This window comes from Globicephala melas, chromosome 17 (assembly GCF_963455315.2).
Source record: "Globicephala melas chromosome 17, mGloMel1.2, whole genome shotgun sequence".
Classification (NCBI taxonomy): domain Eukaryota; kingdom Metazoa; phylum Chordata; class Mammalia; order Artiodactyla; family Delphinidae; genus Globicephala; species Globicephala melas.
In genome coordinates, this window is record NC_083330.1 from 60,498,712 (window position 1) to 60,518,836 (window position 20,125).

The 20,125-nt window shown below is 42.4% G+C and overlaps 2 protein-coding genes across 11 annotated transcripts in view; one reads left to right on the top strand and one right to left on the bottom strand.

The window, feature by feature from the left end:
* Window positions 1–2,383, bottom strand: part of TNFRSF11B (TNF receptor superfamily member 11b) — a 28,976-nt gene extending 26,593 nt beyond the window's left edge. Inside the window, exon 1 of the mRNA XM_030875660.2 lies at window positions 2,193–2,383. Within this exon, the coding sequence (XP_030731520.1) occupies window positions 2,193–2,222 (30 nt within the window). The 5' untranslated portion in view covers window positions 2,223–2,383. The remainder of the gene's footprint in view (window positions 1–2,192) is intronic.
* The window catches only part of COLEC10 (collectin subfamily member 10), a 449,524-nt gene that overhangs the window by 302,330 nt on the left and 127,069 nt on the right, over window positions 1–20,125 (top strand). The gene's annotated exons all lie outside the window — the stretch shown is intronic.

A 20,125-nucleotide genomic window follows, 5' to 3' on the forward strand; every position in this document is an offset into this window, starting at 1 on the left:
ATTCTTATTATACATCCAATATCTGCTTTTCCCATTAGGCTATGTGGTCCATGGGGACAGAAATCGTGTCCATGTTTTCCATTCTGTCCCTAGTGCCTAGTGGCATGCCTGGTACAAAGGACTAAATAGCTGTAATGCTTCCAGTTCTTAGAACTACATCTTGGTGTTTACAAAAGGGCATTTGGACTCTTCATGTGTAAGTACAAAGTATCTTTTTTCAATTATTTATAAAATAAAGTCAATCTCAGAAACTACAGAAAGGGAAAGGGAAATCATTCCTATTTAAAGTATTTACTGTGTTCAAGACAATAAAAGGTTTCTCTTTTGATAATGCTGTATCATCGACCATTAGTAGATGCTGCATTATCTAAATATATATCTTCAACCATATACAGACCAGATATCAAAACATTTGTCTACTTATTATTTTGAAACACTTACTATTAAGTATATATATTATTTAATGGAAATTCTAAAATTTAAAAGTTACTGATAATATGTTTAATATGAATTAAATCTTTGAGAGCATATAAAAGGCTAGGAAGAATAAAAGGGTACCCATTTTAATAGCAGAATTATTTATACTAGCCAAAAACTAGAATGATTAAGTCAATTGTGGTGTAGCCACGCAATGGAATACTACACAGCAGTGAAAATGGATGCGCTTTTGTACATCCAACACTGGAGACGATCTCACAGTAGAACCTTAAGTGAAAGCAAACAGATACAAAAAAGTACATAAAGTTCATTTACATAAAGTTGAAATATAAGCAAAACTCATCTCTGGCATTAGAAGTCAGAATATTGATTCCTCTAGCCACAGCCATAGTGGTGACAGCGAGAAAGCCCAGGAAGCTTCTAGGGTGCTGGTAATGTGGTGTTCTTTGATCTGGGTGCTGGCTCACAAGTGTTCACTTTGAGAAACTCAGACACTTAAGATTTGTGCAATTCTCTACGTGTCCTGTTTTAATAAAGCTTCACTTTTTAAAAAGTTCTCCCTGCTACCCATATTGTGGAGTTATTTTATATAATATACATATATACATACACACATACACATATAGGTATTAGCTGTTGTGGTACATTAAGATTAGCATACGTAAGTGTGGACTCCTGTTAATCTACCTTTTATTTAGTGACTTTGCTATTTATTTACTTATTTATGTTTGTGTATCCCAGGAACTCATTGGAAGACTTCCTAGCCTTCCATTCACTCTTTGTGGGTTGGACGCTGATATTCATGCAGTTACTGCAACAACTTCCAAAACACATACGTGGCTTAAATATGGATTTTCCTGTCCTTTCATGAATGTCTGATTCATGTCTCAATGCATTCCACACTCCAGTGACATAAAGGAAATAAGACATTGGTCATAGAATAATCTACATACAAATCTTATTAATTTGATTGGTCAACATCCAAATTAAAAACAAAAAAAGAAGCTAAAAGTTACAGAGATTCCTTCTTTTCCAAATTGTATGTGTAAAATAACTTCTAGCTCTATTTAGTGCTGAACTTCAATTATTTAATATATTTTAGAACCTAATTAACATTATCTCACATTACATTGAAATTGAGAACTGAAATATCCCATTTTGATAATAAAAAGTTAGTAAAATGTTAAACTGCACAGTAAAGAATGTGTGTGCATGTGTGATCTTTTCTCTGGTGCCACTTATTCAAAATTTCCTATAGCATTTGCTTAAGTGGGGAATGAGCCTAATGATGTATCATATATTCACTGCATCCAAACTTTATTCTAATTACAATAGTTTTAAGAAAACTGACATCTCCCAACTTATCTTGATTCTAAGAGACCACTTTATTGCTAACGATAATAATAATGACGATGATGCTCAGGTTAACTAAGCAAAGATGGTATGAACCATCTGAGATGAAGAGAGACAATAAATAGAATGGATAAAAAATCATTCAAATAAAAACGGTCCAGAGCTCGTCTCTTCTCCATAAACCCAGCAGGAACTTTCCAGTGTAAAGGGACACCCTAGGAGAAGCACAATCAGCTTGAAAGAGGTCTCCTGTTCCAACCTGACCCCAAATCTCTCCTGGGAGAGGAAGCAAGTCGAGCTTTTCCCCCATCAATCCTCGGGGAGGTCGAGAGACCGGGAGGCGAGAAGCCTCCCCAGGCGCCCGGGACACCGGTGCCCGCGTCCCCGGACCAGGGACTTACCACGAGCGCGCAGCACAGCAACTTGTTCATTGTGGTCCCCGGGAAACCTCAGGCGCTCAGAGGCGGCGGCTGCGGGGTGAGCGCTCCGGTGCGTCTCTGCAGCCCGTGCACTCATCACGTTATATATAGTGTCCCGGCAACAGGAAGTATCGGCTTTGCTTTGATCATTCGTTCCCTATCTGGCCCAAAGTTTGCACCTTTCTTTTTTAGGAACCTTGGGCGGGAGCGGGGGAGTGGGGCTGGGGTCCGGGATTAACGCTTTCAGAGCCAGGGCGGAAAGAAACGGCGCGGTGGGGGGGGGGGGGCGCGGTGGGCGGTGCTGGGACAGGGATGTCTGGCCCCTGGGAGGCGGAAAAAAAAAAAAAAAATAGCCACCGGGCTGCGGAACAAGGCGGCTGCTGTCTACGCGCGGCTCTGAGGTTTCCTGACCCCTTCCCGCCAGCGGCCGGCCTCCTGGCAGCCGCGGCCGGCGGTGGGAGGGCTGGGCGCACGCTGGGTAGCTGCTGTGCTGGGCTTCTCCACCCCGAGAGTCAGATTCAGCCAAGATCCGGGCGCAGCCTGCAGTGCGTCCCAGACACCGTATTCCACTCTTGTCTGATCCCCTTCTCAGCGGTTTCTGAGCCCTCCAATAACAAGCCTTCTTATTCACGCACTGCACTGTCTCAGAGCACTGCTCTGGGAGTTTGCAGTCATTAATCTCCAAGGTTGCATAGACATGTAGAAGAAACTCCTCTAACTTGTCTGGTCCTAAAGCCCATGCTTTTTCCTCTTCACCGTTTGTTGCCTGGGGTAGTTAGAGCCAGAGATAATCAGCCCAGGAAAACTTCCTGCCTAGGGCAGGAAACACCTTGCAAGCTGTGGGATACACTCGCAGCTGTTTTCTTCATCAACACCATCATCATCAAAGGGTCATTGGTACCTTCTTGTCCTACCTACTGAACTTCTGGAGTTGCCTCTTCGAGGTCTTTCCACCGCCCCCAAGCTGTTGGCGGAAGTTTGGTGCTTTTCCTGAAGTGTTCTTGTCTCCCCCATCCACTCCCACCAGCTGCTTATCTGAAAGTTGGACCTGATGACGTCTAAAGTGTAGACCCATTCTGAGGGCTTGCAGTTTACTGATTTGCTCAAAGGTTGCTACCAGAACCCTTTGCTTGCGGATGCTGAAAAACCACTGCAGAGCCAGTCTCCCCAACAGGGCCAAGTGTTCAGTTCTGTCTCCTGAGAAGGTCAGTTTCTGCTTTTCACCAGAGTTCAAGGAGAGGAAGGTGAAGAGAATCAGAAGAGTGGCCCCAGGGGCAAGTATTACCAGCAGGGGTCAGAGTATCTGCCCTTTCAAACCCACATCTTTCCACCAGGAGGTCCAAGTGGATCCATACACAAGAGTAGAAAATATTTAGAGGGAAAGAATTCAGCTCTTCTGCTCTGACTGTGAATTACAGAAGACAGAAGGTCTTATTCAGCTTTCTCTCTCCAGAGCATGGTGGCTTTTTAAGTGAACTAGTGAAAGAATGACGGTCAGGGAGTGGGGACAAAGTGGTATGACTCTAGATCTGCCCCTCAGCTTTTTTTTTTTTAAAGATAGATTTTATTCATTTTTTAAAATTTTATTTATTTTTATTTTTGGTTGTGTTGGGTCTTTGTTGCTGCACAGGGACTTTCTCTAGTTGCAGCGAACGGGGGCTACTCTTCATTGCGGTGCACGGGCTTCTCATTGCGGTGGCTTCTCTTGTGGAGCACGGGCTCTAGGCATGTGGGCTCAGCAGTTGTGACTTGCAGACTCTAGAGCGCAGGCTCAGTAGTTGTGACACACAGGCTTAGCTGCTCCGAGGCATGTGGGATCTTCCCGGACCAGGCCTCAAACCCGTGTCCCCTGCATTGGCAGGCAGATTCTTAACCAGTGTGCCACCAGGGAAGCCCTGCCTCTCAGCTTTTGAACTTCAGTTTGACACCTACAATCTGGGGTACTAGCACCTAGACTGACCATGGGACTCAAGTAAATTTGAGTGTTAGTAGTTAAGCACTATATAAATGGCAGTATTACTGTCTTTCTCAGGATAATGTTTGTCTGGGATACTATCTGAAGGCATTTTCCTTGAACTGTCATATAACGCTAATGTGCAGGAGTCAGGCCTTGGAGAAAACTGCTCAAGGATTGAATCCCGCAGTGTTAACCCTGGGAAAGTTTTATGACTGCCTAAGCCTCAGTTTGCTCATCTGTAAGATAAAAATAGTACTGCTATTACAGAAATGTGGGAAGGAGCAAATGAAAGCATTTTAAAAAAGTATTCCATAAATGAGATTAATCGCTAATTGTGAGCGCTAAATAAAGGAATGCATGTAAGATAACTCGGCACAGTGCCTGGGCCGTAGGAAATATTTACTAAATTACAGCGCTGATTATTCTCGGGGAGTAAGTAAGATACCAGGCTTTGGAGCCAGACTGACTCCTATACTTGAACCCCACATCTACTACATCCTGCCTCTATGACCCCGGGCAAGTTTTAACTAACTTATTTGTGTTTCTGTTTGGTGTCTTAATCAGTATAGTGAAGATAAAAATCATACCGCCCTCAGAGGGTTATGAGGGTTATTATGAGGATTAAATTGGATAAAACATGTAAATCACTCAACATAGTGTTTAGCACGTAGTAAGTGCTCACTAACTCTAGCTATTGTTATCATTCTTATCCGAGGTGCTCGTAGAGACATTTATAGAAGCACAAGGTAAGTCGGGACTACAAGCTTCTGAGGGCAGGAATCATATATTTTCCTATGATATTCCTTGAAACTTTTAGCTCAGCGTCTGGCCTCCCTGTAACTGTTTGATAAATAATAGTAATAGTGGTGGTGGTGGGGTGTGTGTGTGTGTGTGTGTGTGTGAGAGAGAGAGAGAGAGATAGAGAGAGAGAGTGGGAGGGAGTGTAATTCACTGTCATCTTGAGAAAAGCCGGGGCACCATTTGTCTAGAGTCACAAAATAGTCTGTGTATTGACTGTGCATGTTGGGGCCTGACCGTGGGCTGTTTATTAATCACCCACTGCCAGGAAACAGACACTCTGAGTTATCCGTCACGTCGTTTGTTATATTCTTGGAGCAATCTGACCAGTTCTCCTGGCTCTTCCCATGTGACCCACTACAGTGAGTAGCAGGCCCTGAACACTCAGAAGCTAGAGTTCACCTTAAGCCTGGATTGGAAGGGACCCGGGCATTCGGGACTGAATCCAAGTGGAAATGTCTGAACATTCACTTGGCAGACAGACTACATCCATCTTCCTGTGACAGATCCTTCACTGGCAGGGCCCATTGAACAGAGTGTCCCGTAAATTTAACCTTCTGTTTCTGGGCACCAGAGACGTGTGATGTTGACTTTCTAGGTGACACCTAATCAGATGACCCTCATCTTCTCTTCCCCGAACTCTTGAGTTTGACCCCACGTTGAACACATTTTCACTGCACGTGTTTCTGATGGCCCTTGCTTCGGTTTCAGCCATTTGTATGGCTTAAAGAAATGGTGCCTGAGTATTGGGAAGCCCAGGAGGAAAACACTTCCACTCTTTAGCACAGCAGCAAAGCACCTGATACAGGAGGCCATTTATAATCATCATTATAACAGAAATGCCTGAAACGCAGGACAGGGATTGATTTAGGTCCTTTGGGAGACCAGGCACACAGTGGGCTCTGAAGTGACTGATTGAATGTCTAGAACATATTACACCTGAGCTCCCACACCTGAAAACTGGAAATACAAGTTCTGAGGTTACGTAGAGGAAAGGTTATTAACTAGAAGAACAAGAACATATTCCATGTTATTTCATTGTTAGTAAATCTTTTTCTGATCTTGTAGGAGAAGGAACAGAAAGAAAAGAGGAGAAATATGCAGTTAACCTATTGATTTTCTTTTATTAATGTTTGCCCGTTTCTTCATTAACAAACACAATTTTAACTATTAATATTCTACACAAAGCTATTTGACTTTCAAGGTGTTATAGACTCTGTACAGAAATGGACATGTACTTGCTTTAAAAATAACGTGCAGAAAGGCAAGCACTTTCTGCTTGAGTAAGTCACCCATTGTTTAAGGATCTGGAAGTGTTGCCAGGGGTCAGTAAGGGCTAGTTATGGTTTCCCACTCAAGCGTAGTGTGACTTCAACATTGTCAGTCATTCGTTAAAAATAACGCTTTCGTTGAAAGCTGGTATTAATCAAACAATCACACAAATATAAATACATGGAAAGAAATAAGTTACAGTTGGAGCAACTGAGCCAGTATGATTTTAAGCCACATCTCATGTATATTAACTAGTAGTGAGAAGATAGCCCTTGGGCAGGAAGGACAGGGTGTCAGCAGACCTCGAGGTGAGAGGAAAAGAGTTGTAATTTCCAGCAACTAGGAGAAGCCCAGTAAGGCTGGTACACAGAGAGCAAGGTGCTGCCTGGGCTGGAAGAGGCTGCAGAGACGAGTGGACAGTGGTGAGGCTGCAAAGTGTAATTGATTCTAGTCTTTCTCCAAAAAACCATAGCAAGCGCTGGAGGGTTTAAGCACGGGAGTGACATGATCATTATAGCTTCTGTGGGATAGAAATTCTCTGACCTTCATCCTGTCAGCCTCAGGGTCATAGGTCCAAACGTAGTCATGCAAGAGAAAGCCCTCTTAAACTAAAAATCACAGCATAAATTGAAAAGTATTTTTATTAGCTTAACTAAGTTTAAGCTTTTTTAAATGCCTGCATATGGTAAAAATTCAAATAGTATTAACACATATACGGTGGAGGGTAAATTTCCATTTTGCTTCAGACCCCCACTGCCCATTTACAGAAGCTTCTACTATTAATGATTTTTGTATGATTGTTCAGATCATGTACAAATACACGTTTATGGATAGATATCCCGTTGTTTCGTGCAGAAAGGAGCATCCACTACAGTGTTGCAAAGGTTGCTTCTCCCCTTGACCCTGTTCCTGTTCCATACCAGCACTGTGTCTGAGGGCTTCAAAAGAGAGAACTTAATACATGGAACTGGTTACACAGGTTATAGAATCGCTGAGAAGTCAAACAGAGGATGATGAGGCAACCAAGACGTGAGCAACAGCGTAAAGCTATTACCTCCCTACTGTGGTGGGTCAAAGGGAAGAGTTGGGGGCTTGTCTCACCAGAAGGAAGCCGGAGCCGCAGTGGCTCTGTCCAGTGGGATCTGAGCTCTATAGAGACAGAGTTGCAGTAAGAAATACTGCCCCTCAAATATCTTTCAAGAGCTTTCCATTGGCCAAGCACAGGCAGGTACCCGCAGACATGGGATGCAGCATGAGCTGGTGGGCTCTCCCATGATACAGAGAAGAACAGGGGAATGATTTGTGAGGGTAAACCGACTGAGGATGGGCACAGACATATATACAAATGTCCCATTCTTTTTCACTGTAGTACAATACTCTAGCGTATGACTATATCGTAATTTACTTAACTAGTGCTCTACTGATGGACAATTCAGCTGCTTCCAGTATTTTTCTATTACAAACCATGTGGCAGTGAGTATTATTATGTGTCCATCTTTGCACATTTAGGTGAGTGGACTTTTTAAGGATAAACTCTTTGAAATGTAATCGGGACCTTTGTCCCAATTTTTTGGTATATGTATTTTACATTTTGTGTATGTATTTTACATTTTGATAGGTATTGGCAGACTGTCTCCCAAATACCTTACTATTCTTAGTATTAATCTTACCACTTTGTGTGTGTGTGCGGGAGGGATAACTTACAATAAGTGAATACTACTCCCTGTAACCCATGTCACATAGCATTGGAAGGAGCACTTCATTCTTTAAGCGGGAAGGCTGGTCTTTCAAGCTCTATAAAGAAAGCTGCCTCATTTATGATTCAGGGCTTAGCAACTTCTGTCAGCCCACCAGGAGAAGTGGAGGGTGGGAAATTTGTCTTAGCTTGTCTTAGTATATCAAAATACCATAGATTGGGTGGCTTAAAGTCCAGTGGTCCCCGAACTTTTTGGCAACAGGGACCAGTTTCGTGGAAGACAATTTTTCCATGGACGGGATGGGGCAGGTGGTGCAGGCGGGAACGCGAGCGGTGGGGAGCGATGGGGAGCAGTGGGGAGTGGATGGGAGCAATGGGGAGCGATGGGGAGTGGCAGATGAAGCTTCGCTCACTCGCCCACCGCTCACCTCCTGCTGTGCGGCCCGGTTCCTAACAGGCCGCAGACTGGTACCCGCCTGCAGCCCCGGGGGTTGGGGACCCCTGGCTTAAACAGCAGACATGTATTTTCTCAGAGTTTTGGAGGCCGGAAGTTTGATATTGGGGTATCAGCTTCTGGTGAGTCCTCTTTTTCTGGCTTGTAGGTGGCCACTATCTCGCCGTGTGCTAGCATGACCTCTTCTTTGTGTGTGTTCAGAGAGAGATATCTCTCTCTTCCTCTTCTTAGCAGTTCTATAGAATACCACCCTTATGACCTCATTTAACCTTATTTAACTCCTAAGTGCCCTATCTCCAAATATAGTTTGCATCGGGGGTTAGGACTTCAACAAAGGAATTTGGGGAAACACAATTCAATCCATAGCAGCATAGTTCTATTCCCCTCTGTTAGGATTTATAGTCCCATGATTAATTTTCAAGGGAATTTAGACTTCCGCAATACTTGCTAGAGTGCACACTAAATATTATGAATACAGAACTGTAAAGTCACACTTTTTCTCTCCCTCAATTTTCTTTTTTCCTCCTTTTCTGGATTCTCTTTTCCCCCTTCAGTCTAAGAAAATAACCTCCACAGTTCAGGCAGTTTCTCTTTATGATTATATTTCCTTCCAAAATGCATCACCCATTCTCAGATTCTGGTTTCATGAGGTTGGCAAGCTACTAGCAGGGGGAAAATCTTGTACATTCTTTGATAAAGGTTCTTAATAGTAGAGCTCAATTACGTTAAATAGCATAGTATATACCCTGCCTGCTTGAACAGAGGAGAACATATATCAAGCCTTTCCGCGCATGCAAAACCCATCACAATTTTCTGTTTGAAATTTCTGTCAAGACAGTGCCAAATTCATGTTAATTCTGGGTGGGGAAGTTTGGAAAAAGAAAAAAAAAAATCTCAATAGACCGAAACATGGTGTCTGTCATTCCTCTGCAGCCAGAAGAAGAAACTTAACTCCTTGCTTATAAACACTTTGACCTTGTCTGCCAATAGCTCCAGTCACTTCAACCGGGGTTTTCTGAAACTTAGATACCCATCTAGTGTCTACTCAGTCCCAGGAAATGGGTTCCTTAATTAAACAGGGATGCATATCCCAAACAACCACTCACCTGAAGGCTTCTGAACAAATATATCTGATATCTGCATATCAGAAGAGTGTTAGAAAATACTGCGTGCCTACTCAGAGTTTCCTCTTCAAAAGTCCTTCGGGAAATTTGGTCATCTCTAGTGTCAATTCAAAGATTCTCCCCCTCCCCACAACCCTCGTGCAATTTGTCTGCACCTGGCTAATGAAAATATGATAGATAAGAATTCTTAGAACCATTTTCTTAGTAGTCACTTAGGTGCTTCTACCTGGGAAAGTCCCTCCTTTAACTGAAACAAACCTTTAGAAAAAAAAGTTTTGATGTGATAATTTTCAGAAAAACTAGCCTGCGAGAGAGAATTGCTTTCTGAAACAAGAGTTTGCCTAGAAAAGACTTAGCCTAAAGGAGCATCTGTAGGTGAATATTAAGCTTAAGAGGGAGATGAGGTTATTTAATATTCAGCTGAAGGGGCACTATTAACATAACCAGTATCAGTACACAAAAAGTACTTTATCATTTATTTATTCAACAAATAAATGATAAAGTACTTAGTACCTAGTAAGTGCCAGACACTGCACCCCCGATATAGACAGAAATAGTTACCACACTTCAGAAGCTTTCAGTCAGGTTGAGGAGAGAGAGTAATGAAATAAATCAGGAAATAAACGCTTTGGATGGTGATAAGCCAGTTTCAGAGAGTGATAAGAGGGTTGAAGTCCATAATTCAAGTTAGTGTAATGGTGCGTGCCTAGAAAGGGGCTACTTTAGCTGTTTCTTTTTTTATAGATTTTTTAAAATATTTATTTATTTGGTTGTGCCGGGTCTTAGTTGCGGCTCGCAGGCTCCTCAGTTGCGGCATGTGGGCCCCTTGGTTATGGCATGCAAACTCTTAGTTGTGGCATGCAAGTGGGATCTAGTTCCCTGACCAGGGATCAAACCCGGGCCCTCTGTGTCAGGAGAACAGAGTCTTATCCACTGCGCCACCAAGGAAGTTCCTAGCTGAGTTTCTTAGGGAAAGGCTCTCTAAAGAAGCAACTTGTGATCAGACAATGGAATGATGAGGGCATTGCATATTCTGGGAGGTGGAACCAAAGCCCTCCAGGTAGAGCAAAGAGCAAGTGTGGTAACGCGGGTGAGAAATGTCAGTGGGCTAAAGCTAAGGGAATGAGAGGGAGATTTAAACCATATGATGTGCTCAGAGAGGTGGGCAGGGCCAGACCATGCAGTGTCTGGTGGCGTAGCAACAATGCCTCCATCAGGCAAACAAGTATTCCTAGAATCAGTGGTAGAATACAGGACAGTTCAGGGATCAAATCTAGGGCATTGATACTAAAAATATTTTATTTCTAAATATTTTGTTGTTTTTGATGTTATTGTAAAGGGGATTTCTTTCTTAGTTTCTCTTTCAGATAGTTCATTGTTAGTATATAGAAATGCAACTGATTTTGTGAGCTGATTTTATATCCTGAAACTTTACTGAATTTATTAGTTCTAACAGCTATTTGGTGGCGTCTTTAGGGTTTTCTGTATATAAGATCATGCCATCTGCAAACGGATCGTTTTACTTCTTCCTTTCCAATTTGAATGCCTTTTATGTATTTATTTACCTTGGTCTAACTGTTGTGTCTAGGACTTCCAGTACTATGTTAAATAGAAGTGGTGAGAGTGGACATCCTTGTCTTTTTTCTGATCTTAGAGAAAATGCTTTTAACCTTTCACTATTAAGCATAACAACTGATATCAAAGAAATACAAATGATCGTAAGAGGCTACTATGAACAATTGTATGCTAACACACTGAAAAAGTTTGAAGAAATGGAAAACTTCTTAGAAACATACAACCCCATCAAGACTAAAATCAGGAAGAAATAGAAAATCTGAACATACCAATTACCAGTAAGGAGATTAAATCAGGAATCAAAAATCTCCCAACAAATAAAAGCCCAGGACTAGATGGCTTCACAGGTTAATTCTACGAAATATTTAAAGAAAAATTTTACCCGTCCTTCTCAAACGCTTCCAAAAAATTGAAGAGAAAGGAACACTTTGAACCTCATTTTATGAGGCTAGCATTACCCTGCTATCAAAGCCAGGCAACATTACAAGGAAAGAAAATTACAGGTCAATATCCCTGATGCGTGTGGATGCAAAAATCCTCAACAAAATGCTAGCGAACCAAATTCAATGGCACATTAAAAGGACTCAACATGATTAAGTGGGATTTATCCCTGGGATGGAAGGATTGTTCAACACATGGAAATCAATAAATGTGACACAGGGCATGAACAGAATGAGAGATAAAAATTATATGATCATTTCAATAGAGGCAGGAAAAACGTTTGACAAAAATTCAGCATCCTTTCCTAATAAGAGCTCTCAGCATATTAGGTATAGAAAGAATGTACCTCAACATGATAAACGTCACGTACGACAAGCCTAGAGCTAACATACTCGCTGATCCTAAAAATAAAGGACAGAGAATTGGCTATACTCTGTATTCCTGCAGGGTGTAGAGGATGTTAAAACATTTTAGCCAGATGTTCCTCCACATAGTTTTTCATTACTACACCCACAGGAGAAAATTTTAAGTCAATTTAATTTGAGAGAAATTAAATACTAAGGCATAAGATGTTTTCAGGTAGGGTTGTGCTTTGGAAGAACGTGAAACCCTCGCAATATTTCAAGCTTTTTTTACCCCTCCCCAAACAAACAAATTTTGCCCGGTTGCGGAATATATGTCTCCCACTGAGAATGCATGCTTTAGCCAATCCCGAGACTTAAATACCTATGATTTCACCCATGGGAGCCCATTTTACCACGATTATGCTAAGGAAGGAAGTCTTTGATATTGCTGGAAGATGGACAGTGCTGAATTCCTGGAATGTGGACCTTCTGTTGAAATGCTAATTCACCCTCTGGAAAGTGGGAATCCTGGTTAAATCAACTGTCTACATGTACAGGATAGATTAACGTGACTACTGTGTATATAACATCACACTGTGCCAAAATATTTGAAAATAAATTTCAGACATACTAACAGGCACTCAGAGAAAGGGAGTGGCAGAGAAAAGAGTTGTGTACAGGGAATAGTTTAGACTGTGATAGAAGAGAAAGGATGGGATCTGGCTCTGGAGGAATGTAAACAATGTGTAAATGAAAAGCAGTTTCATTTACAAATTCTGTCACTACAGTTCCTCCTCTAGTACGTGAAATGGCCTTTGAAGGTTCGTATTTCTGTAGGTACCACGTGGCAGTCAATAAGAATTATGTAGTCAATAGAACCTGAGAACAGTCAAGGTCACCTTTTGGGTCCTGGTAGGAAGGACATTATCTGTGTTATGATTTTTTTCTCTTAAAAGACGTGTCGCTTCTGCTGGGGGGAGTTCCAGTAGAGGCACAGACATACTTACACTTCTAAACCAGACCATTTGAAAGGATTTTGCACAGTGGGACCAAAAGCTGGTCGTAGACATCATGACTTAGTGGTTCTAACCCCAGTCACTGTGCAGCAAGAGAAAGCCTTTTTGGCAGGAGAAAGCCTCATGACTGGGGCTTTCAAGTTCGTAAGAGCTGTGGGTCTTCTGGCCAAAAAAAAACGTATGTAAGTTCACATAAATTTTGTATTCACTTTCAGAAGGTTCATGACCTATGACTCCAGGAGGGAAACTGATTTGGAATATGATGAAACATTTTGTAGCACCGTTTTAAAGAGATGTTTGTACCTTGGTTAGTAATATTATTGTTGTATCATCATTTGTCATGTTTCAATATTTATATTTCCTGGGTTCTCGTCTGGGTTACCCATCCTGAATTTTCAATGTTACATAAATGAGGGTTGTTTTCTCCTCACTAGTGCATCATTGTACTAACTGAGTCTATAAATGGGCTTACCCTTTGACACTGTGTACTCCCAGCACAGCTCAGATCTCAGGGCAGCAGGTGTGGGATGTGTGATTGAGTCATTCAAGGATCTCAAAGAAATATTTGTTAGAGGGAGCAGCAAACAGTGACTGATTCAGTAGCTCCTTGGGTTCCAAACAACCTGGTACTTACCACAGTTTACATTTGAAGGAAGCTCTGCTGCTTCTTTAGTGGTTGTTAGATGTTGGGGAGATGAATGGAACACAAAAGCAGAAGTCCCAAGGGGCAGGCACAGTGGGAAGTGTGGAAGAGGGGGTTTTTGTGGCCTTCCTTTCAAGCTCAAGTAAGATAAGGTTTAGGTAGCTTAGAATAAAGATCAGTTTAGCAGCAAAAGTAGTCAAGTCATTTGGGGCACTTTTACATGAAACACAATAGAGCAGAGTGTAGCTCCGGTTCTGAGGCAGGACTCTCTGCATCTGAATCTTTGCTGCCTTGCTCTGTGTCCTTACATTTCTCTGGGTCTTAGTTTCTCCATCTATACGGTGGAGAAGCTAATAACAGTATTAATTTCTTAAGATTGTTCTGAGTATTAAACGGGAATATATATGTGAGACACCTGGAACAATGCCTGGCAGGCAGTAAGCTCTCTGCAAACATCAACACTTCTCTGTAATCAAATTCACCAAGGTATTACTTTAGAATGATTGTACCTGTGCTGCGTGGACACGGCTGTCTAGGCCATCGTAAGGAGAGATTTTATAGTTTCAAAGACTGTTCATGCTACAGTTACTACCTATTTAAAAGTATAAACTAGATTTTTTTTATTTTTTTTTTTTTGCGGTACATGGGCCTCTCACTGTTGTGGCCTCTCCCGTTGCGGAGCACAGGCTCCGGACGCGCAGGCTCAGCGGCCATGGCTCACGGGCCCAGCCGCTCTGCAGCATGTGGGATCTTCCTGGACTGGGGCACGAACCCGTGTCCCCTGCATCGGCAGGTGGACTCTCAACCACTGCGCCACCAGGGAAGCCCTAAGCTAGATATTTAAAGCAGAAAATCTCCCCCAGCAACCATGGCAGTCAAATCAGCTGAGGCATACGCATCCAGGAGTGCCTGCAAAGGGTTCAATCCTGTGCAAGCACTGAGGAAACCTATGGGAAGTGGATGTCCAGGTGTCTTCCTTGCCTTCTGGGAGTTTATCACCTGATCTCTTAATCAGAGCTTGGCTTCCACTATTACACACGCTTTAAAAAAATTACAGCAAAGAAGTGGTACAGGAGGTCAGAAGGCATAATGATACGAATATGGTATGAAGTCTTTAGGAGTTGAGGGGGTAGGAAGGATACATTTGAAATGGGATTGATGGTGTGTGGGGGGATGGGGCGGGAGGCTACCTGAAAAGGCTTCCTGAAAGAGAAGAGCTTTGAAAAATAAGCAGGCTTCTTAAAAATTATGATTTATTTATTTAGGCTGCGCTGGGTCTTAGTTGTGGCATGCGGGCTTAGTTGCGGCACGCATGCAGGATCTAGTTCCCCAATGAGGGATTGAATCTGGGGTCCCTGCATTGGGAGCGTGGAGTCCCACCCACTGGGCCACCAGGGAGGTCCTGAAAAATGAGCAGGCTTTTAAGAGGCAGATATGAGAAGGAAATGGATTCCAGGCAGGAAAAACTAGGCTCCTGGAGGCCCAGACATGGGCAGGGGTGGGGTGTGTTGGTGGTGGTGATGGAAGAATGGGTAGTGCAGGGTGCATGGTCCCAGCAGAGGGAAGGTGAGAGGCGCAGGTACAGAGGACCTTGTCTTTGTGCTAAAGCAGCAGAGAAGGAAGAGGCTGAGGAAGTGTGGATGACTTTGAATGCCGGGTGCTACTGTTGTTTTATGGGCAATGGAAGCTCAAAGGGTATTTGAGCATGATCAAAACTGTGCTTAAGAGATCATTTGTAAACCACTTTATTCTTTTTTTTTCCCTCTTTTTTTTTTCACTTTATTCTTTTTGAAGTACTTTTTCCATACCTTATTTCACTGAGTCCTTAAAGCAAGACAGTGCAAAATGTAAAGGAGCCATTCTTTGCCTCATTTTTGCCTCATATTTTTCTAGCCACACCATATACATTGCCAATAAAGCAGAAAGATCAAAAGATTATCCTGTTTGCTCCCAGAGAAGGATTAGGAGGAAGGGGATGGGAAAATATGGACCCCCTGTGAACCACTCTGCAAAGCTACTTGTCTGGAAACAAAATCTGCTTTCCATTCCAAACTGCATCAGAAGTTTAAATAAGAATGATATTCTTATTCTTAAAGTATATCTATATTGTCATGCTAACTTTAAATATACCCTCTTATTTTATCATTTAAGCCATAAGACACAATCCAACATTTGTACGGTTCTTTTTTAAATTTTTGTTTGTTTATTTATTTATTTATGGCCCCGAGACTTGTGGGATCTTCGTTCCCCGACCAGGGATTGAACCTAGCCCTCAGCAGTGAGAGCAAGGAGTCCTAACCACTGGACCGCCAGGGAAGTCCCTGTACAGTTCTTTTAAATCAACAGGATATCATGAGATCATTTAATCATTTAACCTTTGACCAATAACTGACAGGTAGGTAAGTTAAGTATTTCTATTAGAAAATTAGAAAAATTAGGAAAGTAGCACTCAGAGAGGACCAGAGACCAGTCCCAGGTGGCAAAGTTAGCAAGAAATAGACTTGAAATTAAAGCAAGAGCTTGAACTCTAGATTCACAACTTCCATGCTCCATTATATTTTGCTAGCTGTTTCTGCTTAACTGAATTCAAGCTATTATCCATCATTTGATAGTAAGCTTCTATAGGTTAAAGGGTATTTTCAACTCTCATCAGAACTGTTCCTTGTCTGATTATTTGAGGCCTGTGGGCAGGTACCAAGATGGAAGGTTATAAGTGGCTCATCTGATACAGGAGCTGGCTCTGTCTGCACGATGCAAAAACTGGTGAACAGCATTATAAGACCCCGCCATGGCTGACTTGACTATGAGACATGTTGCACTATGTTGATTTTTTTGGTCTGCCTTCCTCTCCTCCCTTCTTCCACTCCCTTCACTCCCGGGCTGCAGGAGCAGAGAGAGCCTAACACAGGCGCTCTACCTTTTCTGGCTGGCTATCCATCTGCGTCAACGTGGTGTTGGCTTTGGCGCCTCGGCGGTTGGACTCGAGACCATTTTTGGGCAGCTGGGATGATTCCTTTCTAATGGTTTCTTGACCTGCGAAACCAGGATAAGATTATTTTTGCTTAGAGAGACCTCAAAATTTCAATGGGGAGTTTGGTTTGGACATTTTTTAATGCCTTGCTTAGTTCTCAAGTAATGAAAAAAGCTAAAGCATTTTCAGAGAAGTGACGTTGCAGGTTGGCATGTCAGTTCATAGGCCTACAGCTGATCTCATGCTCTCCGAGGCACACCTGTCTGAAGGAAGCAGGCAGATCGATCCCCCCCCTGCTGTTTTGCATTACCTAAAAGGCAGCCCTTCCACGGAGCAGTAGTGGATGTAAATTCTGGCACCCATGAAAAAGTGTTGAGAAACATCTGCAGTCTCTTTAAAACCTTATAAAGTTAACAGCTTTCCATGGAGAGGGACTGCTGGAACAGCACATGCAAATCAAACTGGATGAGTAACCACCTATGGTAGAGATTAACTAGTGTGATGGAGAAAGCCCAAGATGAGGACTAACCTGCTTATTCCATGGGATGTTCCCTGTGCTCCAAGGAGCGGTAATCGTCTCTGAATCTATTGCCAGTTAACACTCAAAAGAAGTTTTGTTGAGTGAATAGATGGATGCCTAATGTATCTTTCACCAGGGCTTTTTTTTTTTTTTTTTTTTTTTTTTTTTTTGCGGTACGTGGGCCTCTCACTGTTGTGGCCTCTCCCGTTGCGGAGCACAGGCTCCGGACGCGCAGGCTCAGCGGCCATGGCTCACGGGCCCAGCCGCTCCGCGGCATGTGGGATCTTCCCGGACCGGGGCACGAACCCGTGTCCCCTGCATCGGCAGGCGGACTCTCAACCACTGCGCCACCAGGGAAGCGCCACCAGGGCCTTTATAAAAACTTTTCCTTTACCTGGAAGGCCCTTTCCCCAACAAAAATATATTTGGTCTCACATTCAGTCAACAAATATTATAAGAACCTTCTAGGTTCCAAGCATTGTATTCTGGATATGATGGATATAAATAAGTCAGGGTTCACATGTTCAAGGAATTTATAATTTAGTAGGGAAGACAGACAAGTGACAAGTTGAAGCAGAAGGTGCACGAGATGAGCACAGAGTCTGTGGGAGGTCATGGGGGCGGGAGGGGTGGGAGGTGGGGAAGCCCAGAACTGGCAAATCAAGACAAGGGTCCAACAGTTAAAATAAACAGGATATCAACTAGAAGTCACCTGAGGAGTTGCTGAGTAAAATGATAAAGGTAATAAAAACTACCATCATTTATTGCGTCTCCATTAAGTTCAGGGTCTTTTTACATGCATAATCTGAAATGTCACATTTTATAGTACCCATTTTCCAAATTAGGAAACTGAGACTCAAGAACTTGCTCAGGCCCACACAACAAATGATTGCCAGGGCTGGGGCCAGGATATATCTGCCACCAGAGTTACTACATACCTTGTAAATCCAAGGTTAGTTCTTGATTAATATATCAGTTCTTTATGACTACCCACTTCTCTGATATTCCACTATCCCTCCAGACCTAATTCCAACCTAATTCATTCATCAATTCAAGGAACTCTCTGAGGTTATGATGCATCGAAAAATACCAATGGCATGGCAAAGTTTGTGATGTCTTTTTCTTTGTTCACACATAGAAGTAACAATGCATCTTCAAGTTGGTGGCATCTGAAATTCTTAAATATGCAGTATTGTGCTTATGTTATATTGCTTAATTTCTGTCTTCCCCAAATAGACTATAAGCTCCAAGAGGGCAGGACTTTTGCCTTTCTTCTTCATTTTTGTACTCCCATCATCTGGAATGCTGCTGAATAAGTTAATGACTGATTAGATACTGAGTGTCTACTAATTATCAGTGGCTCTGTGAAGTGCTGGATGTAGAGTCAGGGACAAAATAGACATGGCTTTTGCTATTCTGGAGAAGATGCAAATTAAACAAACAAGTGAACACATAAGCACATAAATAAATGTGCAGTGTTATGTGGTAAATTGAGAGAAGTGAAAATGTCGCAGGTGCTGTGGAGAAAATAAATGGGATGTTCTCCAAATTTAGACTGGAAAGTCAGGGATGCCCACTACAAGCTGATATCCAAAGGTGAAGGCAACAAGTCCAAGAATCCATAGTACTGTGCTACCTGACATGGGTAATAGCTAATGTTCACCATCCATCCGAGTCCAAAACATTGTCTCCCCTCTTGCAACAACATGTGACGCTTATTGTATCTGCATGCGTTTTTAGTTATGTTTTTGAAGTATCCTTTCTGTACACCTAGATTACAAATGCATTCATACCTCTGGTGGAAGAGAAAGAACACTGGATTAGGAGATTTTGGTAGTAGTTCTAGCTTTGCCTCTATTTTACAAATTGAGAAAGTTATTTAAACTTTCCAGTCCTCGATATCCTTACCTATAAAATTAGGAGGTTATATTAAATAATCTGTAAGATGTCATTGAGCTTTAACATTTAAATTCTATAATTATCAGCTTATTTTTAACAAGCAGTTATTGAGGATCTACTATGTGCTAAACTTTCTGCAGAAAGACACAATCCATTCATTCAAAGTGCTTACGATCTTGAAGAGGAGACGGATACGTTGATGGCTTCAATATAGAGCAACAAAGAATTTCCTCTGCTTCTGAACTTTCAACTACTGTCATTGTCCTTCCCTAGGTGTGAGCAGAGATTCTCCCTCTTAGTAAAGACATTTAACTCTGCCTGCCGCCAACAGATGGGGCAAGTGGTCACATCAACTAGACCCTGTTGCATTGGACTTGAGAGCTAGTGAATGAGAGGGAGCTTTGAGGATCTAAGTTTTGTAAGAAAATAAGCATCTGTATGCCAGGGTAACATGGGAATTGAAAGTAAGGCTCATTTTGTTCCACCTGGATGGAGATGGGAGTGAGGTTGCTATGGGGTGGGCCAAAGATGCTATTGAGGGAAATTTCACAGGGCATTGATGTCTCAGTTGAATTTTGAAGGAAGAAGAATTAAGCAGGTATATTAGTTGGGATACCTTCAACTGCAAAATACAGACTAGCCATTTGAAGATGGATTTGATAAGAAATGCAATCATTATTCCACGTAATATAAATTGCAGGAGCAGGAAAATTCCAGGTTTGGCGCCATGGCTCAAAACATCATTGAGAGCTCCATCTCTTTCTTGCGTCTTAGCTTCGTCCTCCTCAGAATATTGCTTTCTGGTCTTCAGCTTTTTCCTTCATGATTGCAAGATGGCTGCCTAATCCCTCAGCATTGTTTTTAAACAATTGTATCTTAAAAAGTTGAAAGGGGGTAACTTTTCTCAAAATCCTTTTAATCAAAGAGAAGAACCATGTTCTTTTGCCCTGTTTCCCCTGTTTCTTACCCCAGTCTCAGCAGACTTCCCTTCAGGTCACAGTGGCCATGGCTGGTGCTGTAAACACAAGGGAGGCTGGGAAAGCATGTACCTGGCATTTTCAGTCTCCATGTTGCATGGCAGGTTCTGTCTGCTGGGAGGAAGTGTGCGTGTGAAGGGGGAGTGGGGAAGCGGGGAATGGTGTGGTTGCTGGGTAAGCCTCCAACTATGTCTTCCAAACAGGAAAGGAAGGAGTGGGGAGTTATTA